Source organism: Nothoprocta perdicaria, unplaced genomic scaffold (genome assembly GCF_003342845.1).
Source record: "Nothoprocta perdicaria isolate Ctin4 unplaced genomic scaffold, notPer1 scaffold_16, whole genome shotgun sequence".
Classification (NCBI taxonomy): Eukaryota; Metazoa; Chordata; class Aves; order Tinamiformes; family Tinamidae; genus Nothoprocta; species Nothoprocta perdicaria.
In genome coordinates this window covers 4093101-4116091 of record NW_020454760.1, presented here as the reverse complement: position 1 = coordinate 4116091, position 22991 = coordinate 4093101, and the positions used below count along the sequence as shown (strand labels likewise).

The following is a 22991-nucleotide window of genomic DNA, read 5'->3' as shown; positions in this document are numbered from 1 at the left end:
TGAAGATAGGTGAAATGCTGCAGTGTTCTCATGCGACAAATTCATTTTTATAGATCAATATGATAACTTTCCTTATTGACATACTGTAATATATCAAAAAGGGAAAAAAAAAAAAAGGTCTTGTGATACGTCAATCACCATCTGGCATTTTGAAGAGAAAAACAGAAACAAAATCCATTGTCTGACGCACGCGCAAGGATGATTTCACAGAAGTACTGTCAGAACAAGTACTGGTCTGTGTGCATATGCCATGCAGTGGCTTGGAATCTAGGAGCTCTAAGGATGAATGGGGAGAACTCATGGGACCCTATAACAACAGTCACATGCATCCAAGTTTTATATGGATCGGAGATCACATCAAAGCAAAATATATGGCTTTAGAGGCCATCATATGCCAATTCTGTCCACTGATTTTGGCCAGGAAACCAATATACCTAAGAAACAACCTTTTAAATACATAAAGGAAGGCTACCTTATAGCAATCTTGATTTAAGGAAGGCAAGAGCAACATATTAGCTGCACTCTTCCTTCTAAAAAATAAAGAAGTTTTGAAGGTTTCTTAGGTTAGTTTTTGTGCTTTCAGACATATATTTTTTTCATTTTCTGTTTGCTTGGTTGTATGATTTATGACAGGTTTACTTTCCTGGGATGTTTAACATATTTTGTGTAATCTTTATCTGAACCCCTACAAAATAGGGTTATGCACTAAAGACCACACGCCCAATACTTAGAAGCAACATATGCAGCCACTGATTCCAATGTAAGGGCATGTTAATATGGAAACAGAGAGTGCCAGCTTATAATTCAGGCAGTTCCAAAGGTTCTGCAGGTTCCAGAATTCGAGTTTTRCAATTCAGATTAGCTGCCATCATTGCATGCGCTTTGGTTATGTGAAGAAGTTCTGAACCATGACACAGCAAAGATATTTCTGGAAAATAAGACAAAAATTCCCAGTAAGCACTGGACTTTTACAAAAGTAAAAAGAATTAAAGGCTTTTTTTAAAAAAACCTATTTACTGGAAAAAAAAATCAGAGCTGGTAGATTGTATCGCAGATAACACTCAAACATGTTTAAAAATGAAAACCATTGCTAGGATCAGTACTGTCTTTATCCTCCCTTTGCGTTTTTGCTATGTCATTATAGTCCCTCTTGAAGACAGGTCATTAATCCTACTTACAGTGAGTGATGGTCATTTTAGCTGTAAGAGTGAGGTCAGTGATTTATGGAGGTTATAGCTGCATTTGGGAACATGAGATGACACAAGAGAGCTGACTGAGGTTTCTGCATAATGTGAGTACATCAGTCTTTCTTTGAACTAGGATTTTTGAAATGCTGGTGCTAACAGTAGACATTAGTTCCAGTCGAGAAGCAGGACTGAAGCTGAAGTGGAGATATGAGAAAGGGTGGGGAAAATAAATGCCATAAAACAGAATAATTTACAGAATAAACAAGGGCTAGCATTACTTTAAAGATGATGCACAATTTTTATGTAATGAATACAAGAACTTGTGGAAAAAAACATATAAAAATAAACAATATGACTTATTGGTTATTATACTAATTATACTAATAAGTATATCTTTTTCTTAAAAATAAGCAATATGACTTCAGTGCTTATTTCAACCTAAATTTCAGAGCTCTAACAGAACTAAAAGATGCCAAACTAATAATGGCCTTATTAGCTGTATGACCAAATATTCAATGGGAAGACTGGCATTTTGTGTTGCCCTSAGGAAATTTGGCCTATGCACAGACAGCATCTTTTCCGATGTAGCCTTGCACTGAAGTTAAAAGACACAGTTAAGCCTCATTTGAAGTACATGACTGACCCCATGTTTATATTGTAGACTTAACAATGCACTTTCTCTTTCTCAGAAGAAATCTACCAACATGGCATGATAGTATATTTATTTCTGTATCTAAAACGTCACAATTACTGTGATTTCTTGTTGTACTGTTATGTTCATGCTTGCCTGATATGCTAAGCTCTGTCTAGTCATCAGGATCCCATTATTTCAGTGATGCAGAACAGCCAGCTCTCACAGTGCCCAGGTTATGACTCCAGTTGTAACATGTAAGGTTGTCTCCTGTGCTGGTGCCTGTGTTAGTAACAGTGCTTTCAAATACTGCATCTTTTGATAGTCTGTTTTGTCATCAAGAAGCTGGACAGAAATCAACAACAAATGAGAAGAGACTGAGACAAAAGACAGTTGGTAGAAACAGGCAGGTGTTCTTTATTTCATGTGGCACAGCATTAGGCAGATAACCCAAGAAACAGTTTCTAACAAACACCAAAGCTATCACTCCCAGGAACCATCCCCGAAACAAGGGTCTACTGCCAACAATGGCACTGAGATGACGTTGTTGCCTGTCCTCTCTAATCTTCTTTTATTCTGTGTATACTTAGGCCATTTCTTAGCTGTGAGCATCCTTTCCAAGGAGGCCAACTCCTTAGGAGACAGTATCTTTAGAGAGCATACATACTGTGCAGTATCACTAAAGTGCAACCTCCTCAAGCCATGCTAAAATATAATGCTAGCTCTGGAGAGAAGGCAATATAATAGCCTCACATCTCTCTGAGGTAATATAATACTGTTCCTTAGCTGACAACATATGGGACACCTGAGGGAAGATCATTATGGCTTCAGAGTCTAATTTTCAGCTCCTGACACAGTAGCAAGAACCTGGGATATGCTCTGCTGAGAAATAGGGTGAGCACCTCTTCCATCTAGGACTGCCGGGGAGGCCAGCTGCAGAAGAAAGCTGATTCTACCTTCACTGCGAAGGCACAGAATATAGATGTCCTTTTACAAATTGAAGGAGTAGGAAGAGGCGAGGTAATTCAAAGATTACAAAAGACAGTAGTCTTTGCATTTTTTATTAGGCAAGGGGTAAGCAATGACTGCAGTATGGGAAAGTTATAGAGTTAGCATTCTGGAATAAAGGCATGAAGAGTGGCTGGCTGAGGGAAGACCTTTTAGAGTCTAAGGGCAAAGCTTTACAAGCCTTGGGATATTACTCTTAATTATTATCTACAGGTTATTTTGTCTATATATGCTATTTTTTTTCCTTTCTAAATTAAGAAAATAAACATTTATAACAAGTCACTGGGTCAAATCTTGYTCTCCACTGAAGCCAAATCCATTGACTTCAATGGGAGGGAATCCTGTGTAAACAACGAAGGGCAAATTTGGCCCTTTTTGTCCTGAAAAGTTTGCTTGTATCCATTTCTTGCAATCCTGCAATACAATACAGGTTGACTGCTCATAATTCTTATGAAATTCTCCTGAATAACCAGGGAAGCATCAACAAAATGCAGTAGGGGGGAGAGGGRAAAAAAAAGGAACAGAAATATACAAACTGATTGGAAGAGAGAATTTTATCCAAGTTTCAGAGCAAAATCACAAAAAAAAGAATGGATCAGGATCCAATGTTACTGGCCCTTTACTTTCTAGGCAACCACAAAACCATAGGCTCAATGAAATACAGTAGACAACTAGCAAATAGAAGTAACCAAATATTCCTTCTCCTTTGCAAACACTGGTGAACATCCCTTTGGGTCCTCAGCTAACTCCAGCTGTCTGCACAGTGTCGTGTCAGCCACTGAAGACAAAACGTGTCTACGGTGCAGATGAACAAAACCTGTGGTMTCTTACAAATGTAGCTTAATGTTTTGAATGTAAAAACACTATGTTCTTTTAGACACAGAACAATACAATTTTGGATGCATTTACCACTTTTATTTCACTATGCAGAAACATACATTCACCATGTGTTGTGATGCAGCTGACAGTGTAATGGACTCTATCCCTTCAGTGGGTATTATAGCTGAACACTAATGAGTTTTCAGTGGATGTTCTGTACAGGTTAAGGCTTGATTCTCAACTAGATAGTAAATGCTGACCAGATTCTCAAACATATTTTTTTCTGCTGAGAACAAAAGGGAAATCAATAGAAAACCATCACGGTTATTTCCGATTAATATTATTCTAATGCTGCAAACTAAGTAAAATACAGATTTTCTCCAAAATAACTACATATAATTTACAAGGTTAGGATCTGTGAAGGGTGACTGGAAGCCGACTCTGAACAATGCTGACAAAAATGGTTAAAGTTAATATACTAAAATCATTACTACCTCATAAGGTATTCAGTCAGGTATACAAAGCACAGTTTGTAAGCCTTTAAATATTTTGATAAGAGTAGAGATTCGTCATTGTTTATCGGGCAGTAATAAAACCAGATGAAACAAATATAGAATTCAAGTTGTTTACTGAATAAACTGTGTTATTGGCACATCTAATGTGTGGTAAAACATTATACACAGTACCTATACAGCTTCTAGCATTTTGGGGTAATCTTCATTTACAATATCTGTAAACAAAAGGCTTGCCACCTAACAAATTTTAATTTGTTTAGATTTTCATAAACTGTGAAAGGCATGAATTGTTTATGTGTTATATGAAATCACTGTTTATATTGTTTATGAACGTGCAGGTATAGCTGAAAACTTAGACATTTTAAGAAAATTAAAAATGCTGCTTTTTTGTAATTTTATTGTTGCTTCATGCAATATTGTTTAACTGATGCGGATTCAGATTGCTCTCTATGGGAAGATATCTCTGCCAGTTTCGTTATTAACGGTCAAAATCAATTCTTCTGTACTGAAATTTTCCACAGACAGATACAAGTCAGTCAGGTTGGAACTGAGACTCCATATAGGCTCTCGTATTCCTACTGGTGTGCATGTCTGGATTCATATGCAATCTAAATTAATCCTGCAGGAAAGAGAATTGAGTTAATTATTAGACACAAGGATTTCCTGGCAAAAGAGTTCAAATAGTCTGTGCAACAAAAAGTATTTAATAACTGCTATATTCCAGTATAAGTAACTGTTGGCTTAAGTCCAAAGTCCACTGAAGCCAGTGGAAAGAATTAGTGACATCAATAGACTTTTAACCAAGCCACATTACATTGTTTCTGAAATCATTAGCAGAATACCAGAAGAATCATAGCTACTCACTCCTCAGTGGCTGGTTCCATCTTCCAAAATAAATAAGAGAWACTGAAATTCAGTTTTCTTTAGGTCTCTATATCCAAAAGCAGGAGAGCAAAATAGTTTCAAAAGGTGCGGTGCATCATACTCTCTTACTTACACCGAATGCTAGGGAATATATATTCTTTTAAGAATAAAAAGGTTCTAAATATGATTCTTAAAAATGCTGCTATAGGTTTAAACAAATTAGACAAGCAGCTTTTTTTTCTTCCTTCTGCATACAACATTCAAAGCAATCTGTGCAACGGTGCTGGCATTAACAGCTTTTGCTTAGCAGGTTAGTATGCATGACATGTTTCTGCACATGGAATATCAGAATATTAAGATGTCTATTTAGCCAACCACAGTTGGAAAGCATGCCTTTACTGGAGAGAAAGCTCAACACGAGAAAAGCTGCATTATCATCTCATCCTGATAAACAATGCTGCTTTACAACAGAAAATGCCCTTTAAAAGACAAGAAAGCCAAGACACCCAAATACTAACACAGCAATTCACTTGCTTTAAAACAAAAGTCAAAAGCGGATCGGACCAAATCTCTGCAAGTTGGGAATTAAAGCTTAGCTTGTAACATATCTACACTGAACATTTAAAAAGCAACTAAAGGTATTTCCTTTGGCATTTTAAAACAAAATGCACACTTTTAAGAACAAAGTACTTTTGTTCTTAAATAACATATAAGCAGACGAGATTTTTTTTTTGGACTTCAGGACTATAAATTAGACTGTAACAAAGCATGGACAATGAGGAATTTCCAGAGAGCCAACAAAAGCGGATGAATAGTTTTATGTTTCTCCAACTGGCATCATTAAATAACAGGATTCATATCCAGAACAAATTTAAGTTGGAAATGCCAGTGAGAGAAAGTAAAGAGTTAGAGGTGAATTATGGTAGGAAAATGACCTTTGCAACATGCCAGCTCAGTAAAAGCCTAAGAAAATCATCTAGTCCTCTTACCTGTGGTCAATCCTCCCCATCTTCTGGTGTGATTTCTGTTTCTTTATGTACCACTACTTTGGTCACTGACATGTCAGGGTGCTGCTCTTTGGCTTCTTTAATTGCCTGAGCCAGCGCCTATCCCAAGGAAACCACAAAAGGGCAAAAACAAAAAGGAGGTGGAACATGCATGATCAGTAGCAAGGTGGAAAGATTCATGAGATATTACACAATTTACAAATGAGGAAAATGATTAAAATATAAAATATACCATCACTGATTTAACTACCAATCCAGTTTAACTTAAGACATGCCAGTATGAAGAGTATTGCTTAAGGCAGTGTTTAGAAATGTTCTCTTTGGAAAAGTCTTTAGGGTAGCCTTTAGTAGCTTGCAGATTTTACCTGATCATGATCAATATCTGCATCTCCTGTGATGACTATCCGTTTTTCAATTCTTGTCTCTGAGATGCCTCCTTTCACAGTCTAAATGTAAAAGACAAATACACGTCAATAACTTACTTCAAAATGTGCCACTGCTCATACAGAGTGGTTGGCTCAGGAACCCAAATCTAATGGAGATGACAATCTCCATCACAGCAATTGGAGAAGACAATCTCCATCACAGCAACCTCAAATGCTGTGCACAGGAGGAGCAACCACAAACACTCACCAGATCAGCTCTGAAGCTGGTCTGTTGTGAATGAGGATTGGACAAGATGACCACACAAGATGTTGTCCAGGGAATATAAGTATTCCCATGTTTTAAAATAAATAATACTATTRAAGTTCTGAAAATATACATCCTTGTAAAAAGAAAAAAAAAAAAAAGTCCCTGTTTTGTCCCTGTTTTCTGAGGACTCACTTTGGTGATATGTGTAGTGGTTGTAGTGCTGGTAGTTTCAGATGTGATAGTTTGTGCACTCATCAATACACCTGGTTCCGAGTCAGCACCACAGTCCACCTAGAGAATCAAAACAGAAAAATATCAATCATAAACAAGCTCCTGATCATGGGGAGACAATAACTGCATTGGCTGAACTGGATTGGCTATTTGTACAATTTTACATAAAGGGAATGCCTAATGATAATAATTGCTGTTACAGTGATCATTTGTCAGTATTTCACTGTATAGCAAGATTCCATTCTTTGTTTTTGAAGAATAAATGAGAAATTTAGACTTTGAAACATGTCTTTACATTCATGTTCTCAAAAGACCCTACACAAGGACAGATAAGTCACCTTCAGAAAAGCTGTAAGTCACCTTCAGATAAGCTAGGCTTATGTACATCTCCTCTTCATGCTAATGTGTGATACTTGAACTCCTTAGAACAGTTTACACTAAAGTATATCCTAAGCATGGGTTAAGAAACATAGGTTTCTTAAGGCTATTAAATTAGATCTTGAGCTTTACTGAATTTCTTACTTGTGATGACTCATACGTGATGGTTTTTGTTTCTGTATGGACTACTGGCACTTCCTTAGTTGAAATTTCAAGGTTTTCCCCACCACTAGAAACACTGCTAAAACTGATAGTYTCAGTCTTCACAACTGGTGACTGTGTGAACACAAACAAACAAACAAACAATTGAAACATTTAGGAAGGCTTTGGGATTTCTTTCTAGCAAACAGAAAAGGTACAAATAAAAAGMGCACTGCATACTAGGAAAAAAATCTCTTCACTTTAATGGTAAATACATGTGTATTTAGTGCTGGTGGTATTTTTTAACTATCTTGTATTCCACAAAACCAAACTTTAGAAAATACCTGAACATTACACATTTCCTTAGAATGAGAAGGAATTCCACTCTAGCCTTACTCTCTCTTGCATTCAGTGCTAGAAAGAATGAGCAAGGACACTCTCAATCTTTTAACCTCTGTGCAAAATAATTCTTGAAGTTCTGCTAATGGGGCTAAAAGAACCCAGGATTGTTTAAAACAGTAAAAATACTTCCAAATGTACCAGGTTTGGAAGAAAAAAACATGTTCTGTCCTTGAGGACAATAGAATTTTTCAAATCTCAATGAGCTTTTGGAAAGAAAATGCCAGATGAATTCTTGTTATCTGTCACATAAAATGCCTCCAAATTAGGTGTAGCCTAACAAGCTCTATTAAGGCAAAATGTACATGGCATATTGCCAATCATGGAAACCGTAAGGAAGCCTTGAAGGTGCCATGCAAGGAGGAAAGAAGAAGAGAAACAAACTGCCTCCTGTATAGACACATTCGTGCAATTTTTTGCACACTTTATTAGACTTTCCATGAGAGGTGCAAATTAAGTTCACTATTGGTTGCGTTTACAGTGCAGTGCAGAAATAACGGATATATTAACAAATTACCTCAAAATGGGATTTTTTTTCCACAGTCTCTGAAACATGGACTGTTGTACGATGCTCCTTGTCCTGCTCACGAGAAGCCGCACCAGCGACTCCCTCCTGCTTGGTTAGGGCCTTCTCGGCCTCCCTTTTCTCCTCCTTAGCCCCATCAGGCACAGCCGAGCCCTCCTTCCCCTTCCCGACGGCAGCTGCAGCTGGAGCATCTGGCGCCAGCGCAGCCACCTTGGCAGAATCTCCGCTCAGCCCGTGTCTCTCCTCCACCACGACAGTCTCCTGAACCACCTTCTTCACCGTGTCCTGCTGCGGCTGAGCTGCTGGCTTCATGTCACTGGAGCTGATCTCCTGAGATGTCTTGGTCTCTGTTCTCTGGAGAGAAATAGAGAGAAAAAAAAATCTCAATTTCCGGAGCGGACATCCCTGCTGACCTCAGTTCTTCATCTCATCGTACTGCAAATGAAATTAAAAACAGGGTATTAAACTTTGCCAATTTATTCTTCTCACGTTGTATGGATTTCCACTCAAATGACATTATCACAATAGTAGAAAGGAAAAATAAAGTAAGCATTACAATTTTTAGAAGTGAAGAGAAATGCCACAGTGCTTTTCTCATTGGTATTACTGTGCTAGTTTTCTGCAGGCAAAATACAACACCCTGTATAATGAGCAAAATAAAATGAAATGAAATAAAACTTGCTTTTTTTCCCTCTTAGTGAAGGCTTTATGGCAACAAAAGAAAAAGGCACACAAAGTGTGTAAGTGTCATTGTTAGTTATACAGGTCCGAAGTTATGCATAAAGACAGGAAACAAAAGAAAAATAAAAGTAATCAATGTGCAATGATAACATTCACGGATGGAAGCAAACGGCCACCTGTGCCCAGCTATGTGAAGAAGTAGTAACCCCTCCTATGAACTCAGTTGGTTTTCTGGCGGACTCTATTAAACTGAAGATATCTGACCCATCCAAGGTTTTCTCACCGCTGGACTGCTTAGTCTAAATAGACAAAGAAATGTAGAGTCACACAGAGAGGAAAGGCAGAGCTGCATGCACAGTTATACAAATTGACAAAACTGGAGGCAGGGACATAGGAAAGGGAGAGAAGACTGCAGGGGCACAGAGAAATTGAAAACAGGAAAAGAATGGGAAAATAAATTAGAAAAAATTCATAAGAGCTACAATAAGCAGTAATTACATAGCATAGTTGTTAGCATTGGCATTTTGCTGCTTCAAGCAAACCTTTTTTTTTTTTTTCCCCTTGCTATTAACAAGCCACAGCGCAAYACTAGATTTCAGTAACATGAGTCTTTAAATAAATCAGAAAGGTTGAAAGCCTTATGTCTGCTTTAGACTGTGGTACGGATTTAAATTATGAAGAACAAAAATAAGCTGGGTTGGCCGCTGTCAAGATAAAGCCAGGCAGCGAGAGAACTGAAAGGCAGGGTGGTGTGAGGGTATTGCCTAAAAGAAGTCATGCTTTAATCTTTAAACTGTGGCATGAAGTCAAAGCCACTCGTTACCACTACTTTTGATGCAGACGATTCAGTAATATAGTGAGCAGTAGCAATGGTATATGGCCGTTCTCTGGAATATCTCCACTCAGACAGGCTCTTATCTCTCCGGATAACCGCCCCTGTTTTTAGAGCTTCACTGTCAAGGTGYCCTTCTGCTTTGCCAAACTGCAAACTTCCCAGTGCAGTGTGGAGCTGAAGATCCTGTTCCATCTTCAGCGTCTTCTTCAAATTCTCATCTTCGGGACTTTGCAGCTGTGATACTGCTTCCTTTATAGGCGTTAAAGAGTCAGAGAGCTTCCTTTTGGTGATGTGCACCTCTGCTCCCCTCTTGGCTTTTTCATCAGCAACTGGCTCAAATATCTCATACTCAGCCACTACGGGAATGATTTTCACAGATTCTTGCACTACTCTTTCCATTTTCTCCAGAGCTTCTGGTACTGGTTTCTCTCCCTCTTTGACTTTACTTGTCATCGTTACAATCTTCCCRGAAACGGTATCATAGGATTTTCCTAGGGTGTACATTTTCTGCTTGTTCTCCTCTTTGGATTGAGTATCACTCTCCAAGTCCTCAAAACTTTGCATCAGAACGGTAYTGGATTGTAATATTTCAGGCAGAAGGCCAGCTTTACTGCTCACAGTCACTACTTTGTATGCCACTTTTTTTTGTGATTCACCATCAACTACCTCAGAGGGTACTTTGTCTATAACAACCCAATCCTCAGTGCCCTATATTTGAGATATAAAAGCTAAATTAGAATAGCTAAAGATTTAGCTACATTTCAGGAACACTAAAATATGAAGTCTTTCAAGAAATCAGTGCTGCCTCCTTTGAAAGCAACTAATAACTTTTATCATTCTACCTTTTAGAGCAGCTATCAAACAACCAGCCTCACCTCAGGCAAAGTCTTATTCCTCTGTGGACCCCCTCCCCTTAGAGGCCCATATAATGGGCACACAAAAACAAAATTAAACTTTTGTCATACTATTTCTATAGCAATTTGTAGCACAGTAGCATTTTTAATGTATATGTAAATAATTGTTGGAATCATCCTGAGGTTTAAAATCTTCTATTGTAACAGGGTTGATAATGCTACAATTGAAAATGAATTCAAGGTAAAAAAACRGGCCAAATAACCCCATTCATTTGTTTCTCAGCTGTCACAAATATGCTCTTGTTTTTAGGTTTCAGAATAGTAGGCATTTGCACGTACTGTTAGTCTGTGCTGTATTTCCTTGCAACTCCCTTTAGCATTATTTAACAGTACAACACAGAAAATGCAGACTATTAAGATGCTGTCTGATAATGTGATGTCTTTCTTTCTCCATATGCAAATATGCTATGTGATTTGCTTTGAATATGCAATCAGCATCCAGTATATTTGACTATAACATAATAACTTCTGTACTTAACTAAGCAAATGTGGTAGTATAAAATAAAATGATTTAAAAACAACCTCTACGGATGATGGTATAGTTTTCTGGATAATGATTTGATGAGAAGTAACCAAAGTGTCAGCAGATTCTCCTTCCTGCAGCTTCTTCTCTATCACACTTGGCTAATAGAAAGACCAATAAGAATACAAAGTTCACCATCACTCAGTACATTCTGAATTCATCCAACAGTATAAGGGAAATTCATTCTAATGACAGAAGTGCCCCACTCATCGTAACATTCTCAGTGAGAATTGTGCTAGAAATGCATGCACAACTGCAAACAGCATCCACAAACAGTACTGTGCAGGTGGATTTGTAACATGTACAGGAATCAATATTACGTAGACATAAGCTTCGGTGGGTACTGGTCCTCAGAATTCTGCCCCCAGATTATACCTGCCTTTGGAACTTATAAAATAAAATAAATGTGGCTTGGAAAGGAAAAAAGATAACAAAAAAGAAATCCTTGGTAGCCTATCTGACTGTGTTTCAAGAAAATATGATTTGTTTTTACCTGCAATTCAAGGAATGTAGTACCTCCCTTCTGCAAAACTATGAGTTTTTCTGATTTTTCTCTTTCTTCTTTGGTCTAATGAATAAGAAAGTGTCAGGGGAATAAACGGTTTTAGTACATGAAGGGCATATAGTACAAAAGCCTCATCAATACATCTCTTCTCTACAAACTGTAAATAGCATGGTCAATTAGGAAACAAAATTAAACAGAATAATTTTACAGCAAAGAGGTTTCCAAGAAAATCAGCGGTCTCTGTTCAGGCCATTTATATGAATGCAAAGCAAGTGTGAGCATAAAAAATGGGTAGTAGGAAAATGTTGTTAAGGAAACTTAACAACATTCGGGTGTGAATGTGATATGCCTATTTCATCTCAGATTATTCATTTGAGAATACTATCTCCAGCGCCTACTTTTATGGCTTCCATCTACAGCCTAAAGCAGCTCACACAGTCTTACCTAGGATTTAGCTTTCTGAGGCTTTACAGCCTTCTATGTTGAAGTGGACAGAATATGTGCTCTGAAAAGACTTCAGGTCTCCCTTTCTCTTTATGGGTACAAGGAAACCCAGGTCTCGGAGTCTTTTTCACATGCAAAAAACTAAACATTGCTGTTTTATCCTCTCTAATGAGACATCAAARTCCTACTCCTCTTTATTCCATATGCGCCTCCATAATATTATAGGAAAAGAGAATATCTCTGTGACTTGGCCAAGTGGGAAAGTTAAAATGTTGATAGAGGCGATGTAAGACAATCCCCTCAGATTTGCCTTTTGAGACTGGCTGTAGCTATTTGTCAGGTAGGTATTCTTTGCTGTTCTCCCAGCTTCTGAGCAGGCAATGGCTGTTCCTATGTAAGTATGACACTTGGCACAATAAAATGCCCTAAACACCCTGTTTGAATAGGGCAGTATTTAAAACACATATACTCCATATATTCAAGGAAAAATAACAAGTGTCAAATGCTGAAAGTACACAGTTTGAAAAGGTGTATTTTTCTTTTCTGGTCTTGTTTCATTATATTAAAGATCTATGTGTAACAGCACTGAATCCTTTTTTTAAAGAGAGAATTCTAAATTACGTTTGTATTTTTCAGTTGATTGAGCTATTGCATAATCTAGTTCTCAGTGCTGCCTATTCCTGGCAGCTTCTGAATGTCTCAGCAGATGTTGTTTTTGACCTACACACAGCTTACGCTTTTCCTGACSAACCTTCTTCTCACTCAAACTGCAACCATCCTGCTCTGCAGAGACAAAAAGGATGCTTGGATGGCACCTATAGTGAAGATACCTTAAGGCCAGAGCTAGGCTCATTAACCTCAGAGTTACGCAATGACAGTTCATATCTACTCAAATTTTTCACTGAAACACCTTTATTTGGGTGAGATTCTGTGGGAGAGCCTATTTTACTGGGACTTATACATGATTGAGTAACTGGACATTGCTTTGCACCTGTTCCTTTCTTCCAAAAAGATAAGATACCAGGTAAGGGTATCTCTTGTCCTTGGCACTTTTCCAGGTTAGAGTATATRTAACTCTATGCAATGCTTTGCTACTGGTTGTGCATTTTAATGAAAAGTTTGTTATTATATTTATATAGTAATAAAGGAAATGAACTTGAGAGASTTATCAGGTTGCTTTACCTGCACGCCTCTATTTTAATCTCAGCTAGTGAGTCCTTTTCAACTGTTCTTTCCATCTTTAATTATTAAATATATGTTGTTTGTTATACTTAGAATTTTATTCTTGAGAAAGAAGATTYCTATTTTCAACCAAATTAACATGGTTATAGGATTCATTGTAATTTGTGAACAGGATGCCAGAAGGACTTCTTAGGACTTCTGAGGACTTAGGACTTCTTAGTTCCTCTCCAAAAAGTAAGCTTTGGGCACTGAGCTTGCTTTTTAGCTATTTTAATACAACCTGATGGCCATTCTAATGAATGTCAGATGCCAGTAGCAGACACTGGACAGATGGGTAAAATGCTGAATGAGTAAACTAGGGCCTTTTTTTGGTGACATCCCTTAACTCAAGCAGGAAGGAGTAGGTGACATGTCACCATACATAGGCCTGCCACCAGGGATTCTCCTTCCCCAGAGAGTTAAGGGTCTTCAAAACCTCGGTGGAAAAGTTGAACTCTCATTTGAACTATAATTTCCATCCAATTGTTGTTGCTTTCTTCACAATATTACATTATCACGAGGATGACAAAAGTAACTTTTGTAACTATTCACTGGTCTGTAATACTAAACTGAGTGGCAATCATAAACATGGTTCCTGTGAAGAAGAAACATGACATCCACATCAGAATAAAACAATTCAGCTTCATGCAGAGCATACACAGAAGATTTTAAATGACTGTATTTTAACCAACAAATGGCTCCCCTTTTTCCAAATATCTGTCTATAGTAAGACAACATTAATGTTACAATCCTAGTTCTGCATCTCACAAACTAAGTGTGAAAGTTGTACTTTTCTCACAAACTAAGTAAGAAAAAGCATTTTGATTGGAAAGCTTTCTTGCAAACATTTGTGAATACAGGGGAGAAAGACTTTTTCATGCATACTTTCTGCATAAAAATCCACATGCTTAATACTAACTAGTGCTGGGTCTTCAATGAAAAGTTATCTAGCAGACTACAGCAACTGTTATTACCCTACAGAATTGGCCAATAACTCTAATTATTGTCATAATTTCTTCACCATCTTCAAAACCTTCCACAATTCTACCCTTGGCTCTGTATTTTCCTGTCAAGYTTGGCACTATACCCCCATCTGCCCTTCTGTGCCACTGCTCCCAACCAGAGTCATCATCATTTAAATTTTCCCTCAATCACCTTCACGTTTTCTTTCACGGGTGGCTGAATTTCCCCAAGCTCACTGAGGCCCACTGCAATGAGACCCTTGCCCCCTTACAGAGACCCAGTTCTGCCATGCCGCTTCCAGTGAAGCCTGGACTACAACTGTATTTCAACGACTGCCCTTCCCTGAGCACACAGTTTGCTGTAAATTGCCTGCAAAAGCCTGAGTCCTGAGAAATGGGAATACCTGTTCACTCTGATGGGAGAATGGGAAGGCCTCGAGCATCTACTGAGAGTTAGCACAAGTCAAAATGAATACACAAATAAAAAACCCTTTGGATCCTACTGACCTCTTCAGGCACTAGTGGTTCGATCATAGGAGCATCCTCTTGCCTTGCTGCAAGCCGAACTGGAGATGTGGAAAGCCTCTTCTCCCACTCATTGGATACAGATGTTTCTGTGGAGGTTTCCAAGAAGGTTCGTTTCAGCTCACTTATATTGGTCTGATGTTTCATCACATCTTCTTGGGTTTTGTCTAGGTCCTAGATAATTACAAAGGAAAAATACAGCAATTTGTCACATCTCTTAAGCCGTCCAAATTTTAGAGGCAAAACACACAAGTTTTTTAGGAAGGAAGGAAGAAAAGGTCTTAAGGAACCAGGGAACACAACACTAACACAACACTCTGTGAAAATGTGATATTTTGAAATAGCATAGCATATCTCACACAAGTGAGTATAAAAATACTCTTGGAGTTTATCTGTATCACTATAATTTACAGCAGATAAAGAGGCTTCAAACAAACACACATATGCGCGTGGATGCACACACACATACGTGCACGCATATAGATATAGATATAGATATATTTAAAGAACTAGATAGAAGAGTCACCATAGTCTGAGAAAAAATATCTACTCAATTTATTAGCAGGTGGGAATACACAGCTCATGCATCATAGTGCAGATTCACAGGTTTACCACTAAAACTAACACACAGGTATGCACATGCACTGGTATATACCAATACCAACCTCTAACATAAGATTACTATGTTTGACATACACATTTTCACCCTGTATTCGTTTAATCAGACTATTCTGAAAGAAGTGAAAAAGAAAGGGAAAAGTAAGGGACACAATATTGAAGGATTAAAAATGCTGTTTCTACACATTTCTTCACAGAGAAATGACAATAACATGCTGAGAAATATGAACACCTTCAACATAGCCTGATTAGTAACATCTGTACTTTCTTTTCTGTACCTGTGCTTTTAGGTCTCCATCTTCTTCTTGATCCGACTGCCAGCATAAGAAAGATTTGGGAAAAAAAAAAACCTTACCCATTCATATTATGGAAGGCTTASAAAAATTGATCAGTGAAACACACTACGTTAAGAACATACTTTCTCTATATTTAGGGCACGGGGCAATGAGTTGACACATTAATTGTCTTTGCATTGTTTTCCTAATTCAAAACAAGTCTCTTCTTTGCTGATTTTAAATTTTGAGCCAAGTAATACTAAGTATTTTCCTTCTCTATAAACCACTACTGCATTCAGGTTTCATAGATCCTTTACCTATGTAAGAAGCGACAGTTGCTCCCTCTCACTCAAATTACCACTGGTTTCAGACCAAACAGTAAAAGCAAATTCTTTATACATCCATGATCCTAAGGTTTTAACATATGGCATCTGCTGGGCCCATAGGCAGAGTCATGTGTATATGCAGCAAGTGTAAACAATGTGTAACGCTTGTTATAGAACAACATATATTTTATTTGCTTAAAGTGATCTTTCCTTAACCTCTGCCCCTTTCTGCACTTTTACAACTGAATCTCATATTTAGTTTGTCTTGCAAGATCTATCTGAAGGGGTGGCCTTCTGGAGCTGCATACAGCACATTTGCTCAAGCTCGGATTTTCAGTAGCAATGCTAAGTAGCCCATTTTGTGGCAGTTTAATTTTCAGGTGGCAAGTGTGCCATACTTTGTGAAAATCAGGGCTCCATAAGGGAAAACGAGGTTCCCAGTCTTCTCTCCTAAAATAAAGATGGGAGACGTACATTTTTGCTTAATAAATTGAACATTTTAGATGCCATGGTTTTAGCATAATATACTACATTACTTATTCCTCAAGGCCTGAAGTAACTGAGTGCAAGAGGCACCTCAAAGCATTTGGTACTCCAGACTAGTCTCAACAGACATGGTGCTGTTGCTCTATTTGACTTCTTTATATGCCCCTGCTGCTATTTTATTGTCCATTTTTCATATACCCTTAATTAATCAAATGTTCCACGGGTAATGCTTTCATCTGCTGACTGTTTTACAGTTTGGTTCAAGCCTATTCTGCTTACAGCTGAAGATGAACAGTTCAGGATGAACAGGATGAACACATCACACAGAGGATTCTTCTTTAATGACATTTTTACCTATTTGGAGCATTGATGAGATTATACCAAAAGACWATGATAGGGTTTGTAGTAAGCCTGAGTCTTCTACCACATGTTGGACCAGATTTGGCTCATGTTTGCAGCTGCAACCGAGTTATTTATGAAAACATTATATACATATATATATATCTGCTTAGCTCAAGTTGCCCGGGGTTGGATTTGCTCATTCAGCCTGCAGACCACATAGAAGTTTTGGCGCAAGGGGAATCACAGGTTTTTATGTTCCTCCTTTGAGGACAGTACCCAGCTACTGTTGGAGAACACATGCATTTATGCAGGTGACAGGTGAAATTATGTTCAATGCAAAAACGCAGCTGTCTCTACTCTGGAAATACTTCTTTACAGAAAACCTCTTTGGGGGYCAGAGCTCCCATCCTCCTCCCTACAAGCTTAGCAGATGCCCAGGAAGGACGCAAGAAACAYGGATCCAAGGTGAACGTCCAGAACGTAGCTCATCCTGGCAAGCTCCAACGCACACTTGCATGCGTCCACATGCACGCGGAGCCGCATCCCGGGCCGCAGGCAGGGGATTAAAAACATGCACTTTTAGCCCGAAGGCAGAGGGTCATGAAGAGACGGAGCTAAACGGGGGAGCCGCCGACAAGGCCGGGCGGGCGCCTGTACAAACCTCGGTGGCAGTGGTCTCCCCATCGGCGGCGGTATCCGTCTGCTCACTGTCAGTCTAGTGTGTTACCCACGCAAGCAGGTCCCAGCGGGCAGGCAGGAATAAAGAACAAACCCATCTCATCAGTGCGCGCGGGCCACGGCGGCGGCGGCTAAGGCCGCGTCCCTGCGAGCTGCCTTAGCACGGCTTCTCGAACCACGCACCAGTTAAAGCAGCAAAATAAAAAGGCCGCTTTAGTAAACAGAACAGACTCAGAGGAAGACTCGAGGCGTACTGCACACAGTACGTGGCTTTACTGCAACAGCTCTATAAGCCAAACAAAACATTACTGGGAAAGTGTTATTTGACCAGATTTTTTTTTTTTTTCTTAAGAAAGACAGGTGGCTTCCAAAAAATGTAGAAAATCCTTGCTTTTTTTTTTTTTTCTAATAAGCTTCTCTTCACATTCTTTTTGGAAAAAATATTATTTATCTCTCTTTTTTTTTTTTGGTTTTGGTCAATAGAGATTAATGTGGTGTTTGACTTTTTTTTTTTTCTGAGGGGAGGGAAGATGATAATTAAAAAAAAAAAAGGCTACTTTAACAGTCACCTGACTTTCAGCCCCTCATTTGTACAGAAGTTGTTGTCTCCCCATTTGTACATTGTGAGACTGTCTGCATTACCAAGGAATTCAAACAACCATACTCCCAGCCACTTATGTTCTGCCTAGAGAAATGGTAAGGCTTAGACCTCGCTTGGTTCCAATGAGAGCAGCTGATGTTGCTGCTGATACTTAAACAAAGCAAAACTGTCACTGCAAGAATCAAAATACTTCTCATTCCAATTATAAATATGGATAAAAGCAGGAGAAAAATGAAAGAACTCCATCCCCTCCACACCCCTTACTAGGTACAAGTAATAGAAATGAAACAAAGCACAGCATTGCACAGACTAATCTATCCTTACTTTGCTCTGGTAGATTCATCTACATCATTAAGAACCTTTTTAATGCAGAACACAGAAGTTGATTGAATAAATACAGAGTCAAGTGTAGGTTACTACAGGGCTATAAGATGGCTCAAGTTGTTATTTTTGATGTTATGCAAGCTTATTAAAATCTATTAAGTACAGAAAACACTCTGTAGTGCCCCAGATTAGCACATACAGCTTCTTTTAATATCAGTGAAAGTTCTTTTTTGTTCGTGATTTTCTGTGGTCCTTAGATAATCTAGRGTAACACAGGAAGGTAATTTAAAGCTAGGACAATACATCTCATCCTCAAATAACATGAATACAAGGCAAGAGAAAAAGGTAACACGCTGCAAGGCATGGATGGAGTATCAGTCTTAACTTTGAATTTCCTATCTTCTGTCATTTTCTGACAACTGCAATGTTGCGTAAAAAGGTTTTTTGATATCTTTTCATTGCTTTCTTCCCTATCATTCTTCCTTTGAATAATACACATTACTTGTATGACAGACTGAAGAATAAGCAGGCATTTTGAACTATTGTGTAAGTGCATGAATGCAAGTTACATACAATTTTCCAAGCAATAACCACTGCCTGGACAGACCACTTCTATTTTTGTATGAAGCTGTACTTCCACAATAGCCTATATGGCAAGCCAGACTGCTTTCATTACAGTGTCATGAAATCCTTCTCTGGAAATTGTTTATTAGCAAAAAAACTCACATCTTTATAGCGACGTAAACAATAATTTGTAAAGGTATGGYAATATTAAAAAAAATTGATATTTTCTCTGTCTTACCAAAGAAAAGAGAAATTTGTGAAGGTGTTTAAAAGGAATTAAAGGATAGTTGTTAAGGTACTGTTAACACTTGAGCTTGGTGTAGCTTTTTCTTTTAAGAAGCTGAAGTTGGGAACACTAATGAAAAGATCATAGAAATGTTAACTAGTAAAGTACAAGCAGCTAAGGAATGTATAAGGGGACACATTCTGGCTCTGCACAGCCTGTCTCCAGACACCCTATTTAAGGGAGAACAGATCTCACCACCAAGTGTGAGACTGGTTGGGGATGCCAGTTGTCGCTCTTACATATGTCCCCTGCATCACACTGTGTGCCCATGTCTGTGACCTGGAAGCACACTTGGTGGGGAAAGAAGGAAAAAAGGAGGTTCTGTTTCTTTCCCCATACCAGCAACGAGATCCTAAAGGAGGTATAAAACTCAGCTTATTATAATGATGTACATGTCTGCCAGCAGGCTGGTRACCAGCCAGGGAGTACAAGTCAGAGCTAGTGAGCTACTCGTCAAATAAAAGATCTGCTGTTACTGCAGAGCAGGCAATGGAGAATTAAGAGGCTCAGCAAGGCAGGTGTCTTAAAGAGTAGAGAGCAGGAAAGGTTGGCTAGAGTGGGGGATCAGCCACAGCCGCTTGCGCCCGCAGGCAGGCAAGGGTCTCGCTCTCCTCTGAGAGAGCCCCTTTGGCTGCACGTCCTCTAACTTGAGATTGTAACTGCTGTGATTTGTTTTGCCAGTGTAATGCAGACATGCCCAAGTTTAAACCATATGAACTTCTTTTTTTTTTTTTTCATGCAATACTTTGAACAAGAAATATCCCCCGGATTAGGCACAAGTCTGTGTTGTCTGCCAGGAGGYACTTGCCAGAGTAATCGCCATCGTGAAACAGCTACCCTAAAAAAGTCTATTTTATGTATCTTCATGCTCAATACTTTTTAACTTTACTACAATAAGTAGTGCTCTCTTCTGAGAGCAGAACAGAAGGCATTACATAAACACTGTCTCTCTATTGCCTCCGGAGCTAGCACTGTATTAATACTATTATTGCGGTTAGATTAAGCCAAATGCAGAGCTAATGTAAATTGAGACATAAATGCTATGTCAAAATGAGGACATGAAATGGGACAGGAAAATTTCTGATGCCTTTTAGCAGAAATCATTTTAAATATTATTTATTTATTAAGCATTACAGAGCCAAAAGCATCGGAAGACAATGTTCTTAAAAGATTAAATTGATGCAACTCTTGGCATTCCATAAAAAGGAAATGAGATCCAGCACCAAATCTCATAAAAACTGCAGTAGCAGATTTCATGGAAGTATAGATGTACAAGGTATTTACTTAAGACAACTATTGGAAGAGCATGGACAAATCACCAATATAGCTTATTACAAATGGCCAACACGTCTGTAATTGTCTGGTATTTTTATATACAAAGCAAAGTGGTATCTGTGCATTTGAAAAATGAAGAAAAAAAAAGGATAGATTTATTATTTTATTCTGTTAATAAGGAGTAATCAGGCACCAGCAAAACAGTGATATCATTTACATTGTTACTTACTGTCCTTTCTTCCTCTGGTTATTTTATTATATTCCTAGTCCTTRTAAGCACTATGGACTCTTTCTGCCTCTGCAGTTGGTTTATCTATCCAGGTTAATGCTAGTGACTCGAGGCATTAATTTTGGTGTAACACTGCGAACGGCAGCAAGGCCGCATGCGCTGCTGTAACAGCTACAAAACAGCTGTCCCAATCTATATGCTCACTGCTATGGCAGATTTCAGAATATTTCAGAATATTTCAGAATATTTCAGAATATTTAAGGTTGGAAGGGACCTCTACAGATCATCTAGTCCAACCTTCCTGCTCAAGCAGGCACACCTACAGCATGTAATTTGAATTGAATGTAATTTGATTTGAATATGGAAAACCAATTTAATCTGCTGAAGGGCTGCAATCAAGGCATAAAATCCAGATGCGGGTTGGCTGATTCAGAAAGCTTTTTGTGGACTCGTGCTGCAATTAATGACCCCTTGCAATATGCTGATCCTACCTGAATTTGAGACATCCTGAAGTGGGAAAAGTGTCCTTTATAATTGCCTAGCCACATGTAAAAATATAATGCATATATATATACACACACATATGCATGCATATATAACTGTGAGTGAATTGCACTGAATTCCCTCTACTGAGAGAACTGTTCTAAGAAACCTTAGTATAAACTGGCAGAAAAAAAACCCCAGATCTTGGTGGGGTCAGATGCAACAGCAGAAAGCTGCTGTGTGGCCATTTGCTTAGTGCAGATCATTCCTTACCAGCCGACACAGTTTGAAACCAAGCTGCTCACACACAGTGTTGTGCCTAACCCTGGGCCCCGAGCTGCACTCCCAACACGAGAGGAAAAAAAAAAAAAGGAAAAAAGAAAATGGGGAAAAAAGAAATAAAGCCCCCCTCCCGAAATCCCATCTAACAAATCAGCACAGACAGAAATGAGGCTCTGAAAGTAGGAGCACTATTGCAGCATTCTAACACTGGTTAGGACTGAAGCACTGAACACGAAAAAGAGTGTGTTCGATGCCGAGGTACACACCTCTTCCTCTGAACTGTCACTCAGGTCATTGGCAAGTGAGGCACTCAAGGAGGCCGCCTTGGGCTCCAGGTAGCAGAGGCACATAGCCAGAGGGAAGGAGAGAGTGAGGGCATATGGCACTGAGAAAGAGGCAGAGAGCAGAAAGAAAAAGATGAAGAGGAAGCAAGGCACGAGGGACGGGGAGCGGATGGGGAGGTAATGCTGCACGCTGGCAGGCAGGAGGTTGGTTTCGGAGAGGTTGGGGAGCGACAGGTAGCCATCGTCGTCCAGGAGAGAAGGGAATGACTCTGGAAGTTGCAAGGAGAAGGAAAACAATGTTCCGCCTTTGCTGGCTTTCTGCTTATAGCCAAAGGCCACGTCTCGTTCAGCAGAGCACGCTCTCCCTTTTCGGTCTGAGTCGGGGTCTGGCTCACTGGGCCTTTGAGCACTCTCTTTAGGTGACTCGTGACCTAGYGATTTTCGAGCGCTCTCCTTGCATCTCCGGCGCAGCCTGGCTGAAGATGCACGGGGACCACCACACTGGGAGGACGGGGAGGACGGGAATGAGTCAGTGCCAAGCAAAGATGGCTGGTGACAGAGGAAGAGCAGCAAACAAGGCGCGGAAGCAAAAGGACAAAAAGAAAACTGTAATTAGTTAATTTTCTTCCGTGATTATAAAAATATATAAAGTCACAAACATTATTTTTATAGCATAGTTTTTTGCTGAGTAAAACATTGCACGCTCCCATGCTGCACACTACAGGTACTGGTGAATAATGGCTACAGCTTACAAAAAGGCAACTTCTTTGTTCCGCATTTGTCTGGTCATYTGCAGTGCATGGATTGAATAAAGGTCTTCGTGGCCCTGGGTGGAGATTCAGATGCTGCCAAATTGCCACTTCTTGTAAAACTTGTTAGAGATCATAGGGTGCTTTCCAACACGAAGTGTGTGGACAACAACAAGGAAGCAATGGGACATAGTCATAGAATCATAGAATCATAGAATCATAGAATGCCGAAGGTTGGAA

General features: G+C 39.0%; 1 protein-coding gene across 16 annotated transcripts in view; it reads right to left on the bottom strand.

Annotated features, from left to right (window-relative positions):
- Window positions 1-2628: 2628 nt before the first annotated feature.
- EPB41L3 (erythrocyte membrane protein band 4.1 like 3) overlaps window positions 2629-22991 on the bottom strand; it is a 91304-nt gene continuing 70941 nt past the window's right edge. For 2 of the 16 annotated variants that reach the window (XM_026035418.1, XM_026035419.1), the window contains exons 13-27: window positions 21985-22551; window positions 17658-17711; window positions 15846-15881; window positions 15615-15680; window positions 14932-15123; window positions 11786-11860; window positions 11292-11393; window positions 9844-10563; window positions 9197-9319; window positions 8331-8693; window positions 7418-7549; window positions 6857-6955; window positions 6397-6477; window positions 6014-6130; window positions 2629-4779 (exon numbers count right to left, since the gene is read on the bottom strand). In XM_026035418.1, coding sequence (XP_025891203.1) covers window positions 6020-6130; window positions 6397-6477; window positions 6857-6955; window positions 7418-7549; window positions 8331-8693; window positions 9197-9319; window positions 9844-10563; window positions 11292-11393; window positions 11786-11860; window positions 14932-15123; window positions 15615-15680; window positions 15846-15881; window positions 17658-17711; window positions 21985-22551 — 2721 coding nt within the window. In that variant the 3' untranslated portion in view covers window positions 2629-4779; window positions 6014-6019. The remainder of the gene's footprint in view (window positions 4780-6013; window positions 6131-6396; window positions 6478-6856; window positions 6956-7417; window positions 7550-8330; window positions 8694-9196; window positions 9320-9843; window positions 10564-11291; window positions 11394-11785; window positions 11861-14931; window positions 15124-15614; window positions 15681-15845; window positions 15882-17657; window positions 17712-21984; window positions 22552-22991) is intronic. The other 14 variants (XM_026035428.1, XM_026035429.1, XM_026035432.1 and 11 more) reach the window with 12 other exon arrangements.